Source organism: Papilio polytes, unplaced genomic scaffold (genome assembly GCF_000836215.1).
Source record: "Papilio polytes unplaced genomic scaffold, Ppol_1.0 DF823399.1, whole genome shotgun sequence".
Lineage (NCBI taxonomy): Eukaryota > Metazoa > Arthropoda > Insecta > Lepidoptera > Papilionidae > Papilio > Papilio polytes.
The window spans coordinates 2630681-2643426 of NW_013525805.1; the positions used below are offsets into that span (position 1 = coordinate 2630681).

Below are 12746 nucleotides of genomic sequence, written 5' to 3' on the forward strand. Positions count from 1 at the left end.
AAAATATTTCATGTATTTGTACCCTGAAGTATACAGATTTGTGTATTCATATTTTTGAAACCGAAGGCATCGATAAAAGTTTTGTTAAAGTATATGCTGACTGTACAATTTGATTTTTTTTTAATTTACACTAATTTCATATTGACTTCAACCTACGCTGCATTGCTCTTTTCACGAACTGAATAAATAAGAGCACTCAATAACTTGTTATAGCTTGTATATTCTGCTGTCGGCTAGTTTAGTATTGAAAAAAAAAAAAATACTACCCAGGCACAATAACATATGACTCTGGAAAGGCTTCTTTAGTTTACCATCCCTTTTCTTATAAGTAATTTCGACAGAAGGGATATCTTTCGATTTATATAAATGCGGTTATGTAATCGGATCCAAGTGTCATGTTATTGTGCCCGGGTAGTACTGATAGTGATAATTGTTGAAAAAGTTTTCAAATGTTATTGTGTTTCGGTGAAGTTCGATTGTAAAGTTTGTTAGACGTTTTATGGCTGTTTTACTTCGTAAATATAATCAACATTGAATTGTGTATTTCTAATATTAAATACATTTTTGTACTCTTTAATGTTCAGAGTTTTTTGCTTGTAATTTCGACAGCACTGCGCTAATCGCTTAGTTTCTGTGTAGGTGAGCGTTTTGAGGTTATTTTCGGTGTACTTTGTTATTTATTCATACGAATTAAGGGTTGTCGTTTTATGGTTGAATCAGTCCATTATTATTAGTACCCTAAAGGACTCATTTAGCGCCAATTTAACGTCTTTGACAGTTGGAATGTTATATAGCGGGATTCTAGTAATTTCAAATTACGGTTGCGTAACATTTTTTACTGTTTTTTAATAATTTAAATCGACTGTTTTTTTATTTGATCATTTTTATGTTTTTAAAACTTTCCTATCGAAATCTTATTAGTTAATTTGGTAAATTTCTATTGTACAATGTGTATTATTTTTTCATTTAAGGTTATATTTAAAGTTTTTTGTAAGTTGGCAACACAATCGTGAAGGTACTTTTAACCAATTTGAAGAATCTTTTTGTGGTAAAATTTGTCTTTGTAATTATGACAATTTTCCAAAAAATATTGTATACATAGATTTATAACCTATAGATAATTCGGAACACAAAAGTGACACTAAAAAAATCTTTTGCGCCTTTTGTGTAATTTTCATCAGTGTTGTCATTTACGATACTAAATAACATTTTGAAAATCAAATATCGATTAAATGTCGTTTGACTCCATCTATAGGTTATATATCTATGTACACTTTTAATGTATTTTTTATTAATTGGACTCGTTCAAATTATATTTAAATGGCTTATGTGATAGTTACTTTAAGTAATTTCTTACGATTATCGATAATCGTTTTTTTAAATGTATTTGGTATAATTTCATTAATTAATCAAAATTTATCTACATTTCAAATTATCTTTAATACATAAGCTTTCAGCTAAATTATAATCTACTTTTTAGCAATGCAAAACATTGTTATACATTTTTAATCGTTTTTTTGTAATCTTGTGCACAAAAGCACTATTTTGATGTTTAAATAAAAATTCTTTGACATAAGATTTCTAAACAATGTTAGTCAATGTGTTGCCATTGTTTAGGTAGTTGTATTTTTTAAATTAGTAGTTATTTTGTACTGGTAAGTTTTTGTTAACGGTGTTGCATGTAATCTGTATTAATTACGGATTTCGCTCCCAACCCGACCGCGTTGTTTACGAAATTGTTTATCTCTAGTCTCACTCTTGTAAAGACAAAAATGTGTATTGAAAAAAATGATTGAAAACATTTAATTTTGTAATATTCGATTTATAAATTTTCTGAAGCACAAGAGTTTTATTTATTTACCTTATCTTAATATTAATTCTATTCTTTTGAGACAAACAATATCATCATAAATTTCTCATATGGCAATATTAATAAACAGTACTTGAAAATCTTTGTGTTGTCTAATTTTTAGTTCAATAATATGTACAGCCCTATGGTAAAAATCTCCCAAAACTTATTAAGAGTTGCGATTTTAGGATCACGCGCAATCTTTGACTAAACTATAAGTATAAAATAAGTTTTTGGGAGATTGTTAACATTTGCGCCCGCTCTTAAAGCCAAATTGCCTTGAAGTGTATTCGAAAACAGATATTTTAAGAATGGAAACACTATCATACAAAAAATAAAAGTCATGAAATCATAATATTACGTTTATTAAAAAGAGAGAAAATGTACACAAAGAAATCAATCCATCCTTGTCTTTACGTGTTTTTCAGTGATTTTGTCTTTTTCAATGATGTAGACGACCGCGCCCCAGCCAGAGATCGCGTCGCGGTCCGCCGCGTTCACCAGCGCCTGTACATTATAGAACATTTATTAACACATATAACTGGATAACTATGTAACCATTTGAAAATATATGTTCCATAGTTGTATTGAGCTACTGTTAATACTTATTAGTACAGCATCAATGATTATCAAACTAATTAGCCAAAGAGCCAAATATGATGTTTGTTAGAAAGTATCTCTTTAACGGCTGATAAAATTTGCTACAGATTTATCACAGTCTGGAAGAACACATACAGTCTGACAAATAAACATGGTACTGAGTATAAACAGCATTAGTACCAATTTTGCTTATAGTCTGTTTATTCCTGTCTGTTAAGTTTAACTTTATACCACATTTATTTGTAAGACTGATAGCCTACTAAGTTTAAAATTCCGGCAGAGTCTTGGGAGACTAATATTATGAATGCGAAAGTTTGGATGGATATTTGTTAAAGTTTGAAGCCTAAACTGCTGAATGCATCTCGATGAAATTTAACACAGATGTAGAACAGTCTGGAAGAACACATAGGGTACTTACTTTTTTTACATGAATAGAATCAGGTGAGAGCTACTAAATAATATGTTATGAGATGTAAAATATGTAACTTCTCATTGAAATACCTGCAATAGCTTACCTGTGAGATAGTTTCGAACAGCTCATTGGGCTTGAGGTTGGGTTCCCACAACGCCTCGCACATACCATACAACTGTTCTGAACATGTTCCTGACACTACAAAGTCTTCCGGCTCATTGGGGCAACCAATCTATAAGAACAACAATCCTTTTGATAACTAGATTTCATTTGGTTAATTAAAAAAAAACAATCATATAATATTACAAATGCATAAAACTAAAACCATTTTCAAAACAAACATTAAATGTAACTCAAGCCTGTTCAAGAATGTTTCCTGTTTGTAACTAAACAGAATATAAGCTAACTTTCTGGCAACTTGATCTTTACATCATTTTTAAGTTCATGCATTTAACTCTATATCTACAGTGATTGGATAATTTGTTTGTAATAATAATAAAGTCATTTAATCTATTCACAGAGCAAACATCATACATTTAACCCTTAAATGCAAATTGTTGCCAAAAGTCTACAAACAAAAGTATAGTTTTTATTAAAACCAAGATTTTTTTAATTACTTCACCTTTAATCTGTATCTCAAAACCTATACCGAAATATTATTTTATTTCATAATTAAATAAAAAATCATGCATTTAAGAGTTAATTACATTGTTAACAAAAGAGATGAAAAAAATTATACAAACAACAAAATACATACATACTCATTAGTAAGTATAAAAGTTATGAATATTTTTACTAAGTTTGCTATGCTGAATGGATCAAAAGTTGATTATTACTTAAATCTTACCAGATCCATATTACAGACGTAAGGTTGGTTATCAATTGGATCCAATCCAGCGATGACAGGCTCAATGAAGTATGGACCAAAACGCTTCTCATACAACAAGTTGGACAACATCGCTGAGAATGTCTTTGGTCTCATTACTCTGTTCTCTTTCAATTCATACAAATTCATCCTGAAATTAAATAAACTTGTTGAAATAGTAAAATACAAGATAAATACTAATACCCAACAATCTTAGTGAGTGTATTTCTAATAGAAAATATTGTAGCGGCATAGAATATTTATAAAAGTATTATGTCGAAGTTTTAATAAATGGGTAAATGTTAAATTTTAGCTAAATATGTATTGAGAGTCAAATATAAATTAGGAAATAAAGCTAATGATACTAACTCTAACTAGAAAAATGGCTATTTTAAATATTAATATATACTTCAGATTTTCCGATCCAACTGTTTACGCTGGTTTTAACAATTGTTTTACTATATGCCTTGTCATAAAGTAAATAAGTTTGATAAAGTACATAATAACTAAAATACTATCTAAAAGGAAGCAAAAATTTACTAAGTATTGACAGAAACCTATTTAGTGTTAGTTATTTAGTCAAATTAAGCAATACCTGAAGTAAAGAAGTAAGAAAGTAACATGAAACAATACCTGAATTTAAGCCTTTGGAATACAGTCTGTGTGTCAGTGGCCAAGCCGGGTAAGCCAACATACAGTGTGGGCCCCATCTGATACACCTTGGGGAAGTTTGTAGATATGGTTTGTGCTTGAATACCGAAACGCTTATCTGTAGCTATAGCTACACAGTCTTGGCCTTTCATCGCCACCACTGCACCTCCATTGTACGCTAAAATGGACTGTAAGAAACACCATTTTAAGTTTTAGTACCACAATAAGAGGATAGGAAAAAGCTGAATATAGCAGCATGAGACCCAGAGTAAATTTTTAAATCTGTGTTTGTTATTTCTACACGAAATTTAATTACTAGTTGGTACAATAGTGAAGACAACAGCATGACCGGCACTTCTGCATTTAAATACTAAGCATTCTTAACCACAAATGAAACAATTCGTAGCTTACCATTTTAGATTATTGTTCAGTTTTATCGTAAGAAACGACTATCTATATCTTTTATTTGGTAACCACGAGAAAACTTAGCGCAACCAAGAAACTAATAACTGTTTTAATAACCAAAGACAACAAATTGAAAAATGACATATCATTGGGCGCTACACAGATTAAAAATTTTATGTCGAAAAATATAGATAATTAAAAATGCAATGAAAGTTACTTAATTTTCTTTTTATTAAACTAAGAGGAAAATCAAGTAAATTAGTACATTTTTTTAAGTAAACAAAGATATCCATAATATATGTATTTGTATGAAATATTTATATACCAGAGCATTGGATAGCTTTTATAGCAGTAAATTAGAACGTTTTTAATATTTTGTAAATAATGCTAAGTCAGCGTCCTAAGGACGCCGTCCTTACTAATTCTAGTTAAGGCTCACTCATCGTTACAATTAATTCTTCTAGCTATTATTTATGTTTACTCATTGTTACAATTAAGAATCCTATTTTCTTTAATTAAATATTGTAGTCACACTTACTATTCGGGATCATAGATTTATCAAGTGCTATGTCAGCGTTACTACTACATTTAGTAATTGATGCGTCATGATTACTAGTCTCATTCTCCGTCCTCTCCTATTCTTAGGCATTATTCTAGAGTAATGTAATTCTGTCACTCCGTGTAACCAATTTAAATTTAGAAGATGGACAGGAGCATTTTTTCTTCAAGTTAGTTAATATCACTAAGTTTTATCCAGTATGTAATTGGGCTTCTTCTCAGTTCATGCTCTATTTTACTCTAGGAATTTGTATTCTTCATACTACCAGACCAAGCTATGGACAAGAAAATAGATATATATTAATTTGAATTAGAAAACAAATGCTATTTCAAGATAATCATATCTATTTTTTTTTTAATTTATCAAAAATTGCACAATGGAATTAGATTTTACTAAACGCCTAAGAAGGTGAAGCTTCATGACTAATCAAAAATCAATATAACGTAAAATGTGACGTGATTCTTATTTTTCCAGCATTAGACAAATATTTCTTTACGTCATATTTTAATCAAATCGGAGTACATGCATCTTTTAAAAAAATGGTTTAAAACTGCAATTGTAGAAAGATTTAGTAAGTCAGTGTCCAAATCTTTCCTCCTTACAATATTAGTATAAGATGTACTTAGCTGTAAAGTCGAATGTTTTAGGTTCCATTCCCAATGCCCATTTATTCATTTTATCGTTCATTCACTCATCGGTCGTTCCCAATCGTTGCAGGGAACATTCAGGCATTCGTTCAGCATGCACTTTGGCATGCAGTTTTCAACTAGTTCGTCGTTCTTGAAGCATTGCTTATAAGGACATGTAAAGGGCAATAGAGAGGTCGTTGCCTTTAACCGACCTTGAGTTTTATTATGTCATAGTTACACATAACAGGTTTTAACATAAATATTATGTTAGGTTAAAGTGAATACTAATAACGATAAATGATTGATTTTAGTACTTAATAAAATATCTAAAACAATCTGAAACTTCGCAGAATCGACATTGGGTTATACAGTGTACAATTTTTAATACATTTTTATTTTTGTTTACTTGTTTTACCATTTTTGGTAATCGTTATTCAAAAAAGGTAAATTAAAAAACGCGTCTCGTCTGTCAATGGTTTATTTTTTTATCTTATTTTTTTGCAATCTTATCATGATGTAATAAATAGTGTTGTGATACAACCATGTGTCTGATAAAAGCCGAATCAGTGTGAACCAAAACATCGGCGCGACGACACGCATAGAAAAATGGACGGCGAAGCTAACAGCCTTGAAACCATCATCAATAATAACCTAAACGGTTACGATTTAGAGCAATACAATCGAATATACTACGGAAGAAGAAATCATTTAGAAGTCCCTATAAAAGAAAATTCAAAGGACAAAGCGGAAGAATTCGATTTCGATATAATTGGGTATTCTTTTCCCGCCAAAAATGAACAAATTCGACCACCCAGGATTGTCAAGATTGGAGTTATACAACATTCAATAGTTCGACCGACTGATCAACCGATTAATTTGCAAAAAGCGGCAATTTTCGATAAAATCAAAGTGATTATAGAGACGGCCGGCGAGGAAGGGGTAAACATTCTATGTCTGCAGGAGTTATGGAACATGCCAATGTTCTTCGCGACTAGAGAGAAGCAGCCGTGGTGTGAGTTCGCAGAGTCCGCTGAAGACGGTCCCACAACTAGATTCATTTCAGAATTAGCTGCTAAATATTCCATGGTGATTGTATCTCCCGATTCTAGAACGCGATGACAATCATAGTGACGTTTTGTGGAACACGGCCGTCGTGGTCAGTGATAATGGTAACGTGATTGGAAAGCATCGGAAGAATCACGTTCCAAGAGTGGGAGACTTCAATGAATCAACTTACTACATGGAAGGGAACACTGGTCATCCAGTATTCGCGACACGCTACGGTAAGATAGCTGTTAACATCTGCTTCGGTCGTCATCACGTACTCAATTGGATGATGTTCGGTCACAACGGTGCGGAGATCGTGTTTAACCCTTCTGCGACAGTCGGTGGTGATACTGGAAGTGAGTATATGTGGAATATAGAAGCGAGGAATGCTGCTATAACGAATAGTTACTTCACGGCGGCGATCAATAGGGTTGGGAATGAGAGATTCCGGAGCGAGTTTACATCAGGAGACGGGATGCCCGCTCATCATGATTTCGGTCCTTTCTACGGGTCTAGCTACATTTGCGCGCCTGATGGTGTCCGGTGTCCCGGTCTATCGCGCACCAGGGACGGTCTTCTCATCGGAGTGCTGGACTTGAACCTGAACAGGCAGGTGAGGGACCGCACTTGTTATCAAATGACGCAACGTTTGGATTTGTATGTGAACAGTTTAAGTAAAGTTATGGATATAGATTATAAACCGCAAGTCGTGTACGAAAAGAGAAAGTAGTTTGTATATTTTATTCTTGATAAAAATATAAGGAACGAATCTCGCTTTTTTTCTTAATTTTTATTTAACATCATCCCCAGCACACTATACGTCCCCTCTGATGGGATCGGAGCCTGCCCTAAAAAGTTTATGAGTTTCAGGTATTCGATGAATAATAAAATAATCGAAACAAAAATTTAAATTTGTCCCAACTCTATATGTTTTAAGTTCTAATGTAAAGGTCATTGACCGAAGCACTTTTTATTTATTTACAATTTTTTCCATAGACTAATCAAAGAAATACACATAGACAATATTGTCTATGATGTGTTTCCTTAAAAAGTAATAAAATACCACCTATAGTTGGAGATATCATCAAAACTATTCGCTAATTTTAACACCATTATTTTCACAATTTTTAAGCATTTTTATATTTATCTATACAATTCGGTTACATTTATTATTTGGCCCTAATGATTCAGGGTTTCACCTTACTGAAAAACAATTTAACTAAAGTCTAGCGGCTCATATTTTCTTAATTTAAAGTAATTTAAACATAAACACTGAATGTGTATAGACAGACTGTGGTTTATTAAATTAAATTAATGAAAGTAAATCGTTAAATTTCTGCACATTTTTCCTCTTGACAACAGCAAAATTACTTCCTCATAATATTGATTTCATCCTATTTTACTACGAATGATGACTACGTCTGAAATATGAAAGTATCTACAAGTCTGGCGAGTCATACTACGTTGTCAATTAACACGTTAAAAATCAAACAATTTAATGTACTTTGATCTGTCAAACAAACTGAGCGAAGTGGAATTTACACTTTGGACTTTATGATTCATAACCTAAAAAATGCATCGTCATTAAGTTCGATGTAGGAGGAAACACCTAGTATTGAATTCTTAGAAATCGCGTGACATGGTAATACAGGTTTTTTGTTTAGAGTCAAACAAATCGTAATACGGTATCCTATAAGAAATCTCTTTAGAGATTCGGTTAATAATGTGGTCGATGGTCGATCACTGAGCCTACACACTTTCAGCATAAATTGCAATTTTAAATAAACAATTGTTCAGTTCAATAATAGGTGTACAGCATTATCAAGCAGTTAATTGGCAGGAGATCCAGGACAGGCTGGCATTTAGTGTTGGAGTACAAGTAAACAGACTGTAAGTTAAACTTAGAGGGGCTTAAGAGAAGAATGGATAACCTGTTTTACTGTCCAACGAATATCATAATATTAATTTAAAAACGGAAAAATTATTAAATATTTATAGACAACATGCGTTAAAAGTAGATAAACATGGATAATAAAAAGACATTTGTAGATAACTATAGTAAAAAGTCATCATGAATTTATTTTTTACGTTTGTATGTATGTATTACAATAAGCAATATCAAGCTGCAGATTTTTATGGAATATGTTAAAAGATTGTGTACCTTAAAATAAACATATTTTGGCTTTTTTATTTTCACAGATTCGTCTACAGCAGATATTTCGCAATACATCCAGACTAATGTATGTTTTACTTGCTCCTTTTGTTTCTAAACAGTACGTAATTACATACGCAGCTTTGCTTTTACTTTGTAATAGGCGCTTGGAATAGTCTATAATTCTTATTTATAAACGCCTGAAAGAAAATATTATCAAAATTTACTACAATTTTACCTAGATCACTATTCTCACAGGATTTTTTTGTAAAAAAAATTTGGGTGAAAGAATTGAAAAGGTAAGCTCGAACTGGGTCAAAATGAATGTTCTTAATTGTTTATCAGGAAAATTTATTTATGAATATGGATAAACAATTACATCATCTAGTGCTTTTCATTTAATTCTTCGGAATACATTTCTAACCTTGAAGTCATTTGATAACCCCAATGGTCTTTTACCTGTCTACACAAATTGAGGTCTACTTCTCCGATGAGTAGACCATCCCTTACCCTGGATAGTCCAGGAGTTCTGCATCCATTCGGAGCTGTTATATAACTGGATCCATAATAAGTTCGAGTTACTTTTTTACTATCCAAAATTTTAATAAACTCTTCGCTGCCAACCCTATTGATGCTGCAGGTGTAATAACTATTTGCGATAGCTGCATTTCGGGCTTCTATGCCCCAAAATGATTCGCCGAATTCAGATATTGTTGCTGATGGGTTGAAAACAATTTCTGCACCATTTATAGCGAACATTAACCAGTTCAAAGCGTGATGACGGCCAAAGCAAATGTTGATAGCGATATTTCCATATTTAGTCTCGAACACAGGATGTCCTAAATTACCAGGAGAATAGTATGCTATTTCACTAAAGCTTCCAACACTTGGCAGATGATTTTTGCGATGTTTTCCTAAATATTTCCCATTATCGTCTATAACAACAGCTGTATTCCACCAAACATTATTATCTGTCTCTAGAATCGGTGAGATTATCACCATTGTGTGTTTTTTCGCTAAATTGCTAATAAATTTCGTACTGGGTCCATTTTCTGCGGATTCCGCGAATTCTAACCATTTATCCCTTTCTCCCGTGCAAAGAAAAAAGGGCATAGACCAAGTTTCTTGCAGACATAATATTTGAACACCCTCAGACGCTGCAATATTTATTATATTTTCAACTTTCTTAAAAATTGCTTTTCTTTGTGAAATCAAAGGCTCGTTTGTAGATAAAACAATAGAATGCTGTACTAAACCCAATTTAACTAACCTTGGTTTTCTAACCTCTTCTTTGGCTGCATGAAATGAATACGCGGCTATTTCGAATTGAAACTTTTCACTCGCGATAACACTGGCCGGTTTTAATTTTATTTCACAGTGATCTTCACGTCCGTAGTATAATCTGTTGAATTCTTTTATTTGTTCCAAATTTAAATTGTCTTTAACTATTTTATCGAGAGTTTGAGAACGCGCCATCTTGTTTTTAACTCGATTTTATGTGGAGTACATGTTACATAACTGTGAGATGTAAACACAGTGACTACTTTATGTGGACGTAGATAATAAATTCTTCGTCGTAGCCTAGGTACAGGTTCTGCATACATTTACCATGTAATTAATCTAAACTGGCTTGAGGGTCCATCTATAGTGACTACGTTTTAACTCGACTTTTTATGTGAATAAAAAAATGTTTAGGTAACTTTGTACGATAATATCAATATTATGAATTGTAAAATAGTATTACATTGTTTAAAATTTCAATTAAAAATATTCTAAGATGAAATTATTACTAAAGTACTATCAAGTATCAAGCTCAGCCGGCTTTTATCTGCCCCATCAACCACCCAAATATAAGTATTCTATCTATTATATTATTGTTTATTTATACCGTAGTTAATGTTCCTTTGATAAGGCTATTTTTCATACTGATACTGTTATATTATCTGAGGGTCTAAGTTCATCGGATGTAGTAAGGCAACACACAGACAAATAACACTATATGTTTTGAGTGCATTTGTGAACAGGCATACAGATTGTTTAAATAGCGCGAACGATCGAGAATCAACATCAGTCTTACACGACAGACCCTCGGTGACGGACGCCATTAAAATGGAAAACGAAACTGTCAGCCTCGAAGCTATAATTGACAATAATCTGACAGGCCGGGACCTGCAGGAGTTCAACAGAATATATTACGGCAGAAGGGACCACAATGAATTGAAACTCAAAGATTCATCTATCGCTGCGGCCAAGGAGGCGGACTTCGAAATCGCAGCGTACGGTTTTCCAGCTAAAAAGGAACATACGAGGCCACCGAGAATAGTCAAGGTAGGGCTTATCCAACATTCCATAGCCGCGCCCACTGATCGCCCGGTCAACGAGCAGAAGAATGCTTTATTCGCAAAGGTTAAGAAGATTATTGACGTCGCCGGACAAGAGGGCGTCAATATAATTTGCTTCCATGAATTATGGAACATGCCCTTCGCTTTTTGTACTCGGGAAAAGCAGCCATGGTGCGAATTCGCTGAGTCCGCTGAAGAAGGTCCCACGACTCGCTTCTTAAAGGAGTTGGCTGTTAAATACGCGATGGTCATCGTCTCGTCTATCCTCGAACGTGACGAGAAGCACAGCGACATCTTGTGGAACACGACCGTCGTGATCAGCGACACTGGCAACGTGATCGGTAAACATCGCAAGAATCACATCCCGAGAGTGGGAGATTTTAACGAATCCAATTACTACATGGAAGGTAACACTGGTCATCCAGTATTCGCGACTCGCTACGGTAAAATCGCTGTTAACATCTGCTTCGGCCGTCACCATGTTCTTAACTGGATGATGTACGGCCTCAATGGGGCTGAGATCGTCTTCAACCCATCTTGTACAGTCGCCGGTGAAGCGGGCAGTGAGTACATGTGGAATATAGAAGCGCGGAACGCTGCGATCACCAACTGCTACTTCACGGCCGCTATAAACAGAGTTGGGTACGAAGAGTTCCCGAATGAATTCACCTCAGCCGATGGTAAGCCAGCGCACAAAGATCTGGGTCTGTTCTACGGGTCAAGTTACTTCTGTGGTCCGGATGGCGTCCGATGTCCGGGACTATCCCGAACTAAAGACGGTCTTCTCATCGCTTCTATGGATTTGAACATGAACAGACAGATAAGAGACCGTCGCTGTTACTATATGACGCAAAGACTCGACATGTACGCGGACAGCCTGAGGAAGGTTCTCGACTTGGATTACAAGCCACAGGTCGTACATGAAAATGACAAGTGAAGAGGCTTTTGTAATAATTTTTAAGCTTTCATTATTAACCATTTTATTCAGTTCAATAAACAATTTATAAATTATCTGACTATAATTTTATTACTTCAATAATTGAATCATTATTCATAATAATGTCGCTAATTAGAGATAAAAGGCGTATATATGAGTTTGTGTGCAAATATGAGTTACGTTTCATCATTATTACCCGAAACTACATCCTAATCTCTGTAGACCTTGACAAATGAAACTGCTTCACACATCACCAGCTCCCTAAAATCACCGCTAACGGACTTGGAGCCCACCCAAG

At 33.8% G+C, this 12746-nt stretch overlaps 1 protein-coding gene and 3 pseudogenes across 2 annotated transcripts; 2 read left to right on the forward strand and 2 right to left on the reverse strand.

The window, feature by feature from the left end:
* Positions 1-2197: 2197 nt before the first annotated feature.
* On the reverse strand, positions 2198-4918 carry LOC106104776 (proteasome subunit beta type-3). The gene is made up of 5 exons (XM_013284909.1): positions 4789-4918; positions 4360-4565; positions 3709-3877; positions 2965-3093; positions 2198-2356 (listed from the first exon to the last, which is right to left on the reverse strand). Exons 1-5 carry the CDS (start codon positions 4789-4791, stop codon positions 2246-2248), a joined length of 618 nt encoding a protein of 205 aa, XP_013140363.1. The 5' UTR covers positions 4792-4918; the 3' UTR covers positions 2198-2245.
* Positions 4919-6151: 1233 nt separating this feature from the next.
* LOC106104916 lies at positions 6152-7791 on the forward strand (annotated as a pseudogene).
* A 1712-nt stretch (positions 7792-9503) lies between these two features.
* LOC106104917 lies at positions 9504-10721 on the reverse strand (annotated as a pseudogene).
* Positions 10722-11226: 505 nt separating this feature from the next.
* Positions 11227-12522, forward strand: LOC106104763 (annotated as a pseudogene). The gene has a single exon (XR_001225693.1). The product of XR_001225693.1 is annotated as a beta-ureidopropionase pseudogene (transcript).
* The last annotated feature ends 224 nt before the right edge of the window (positions 12523-12746 follow it).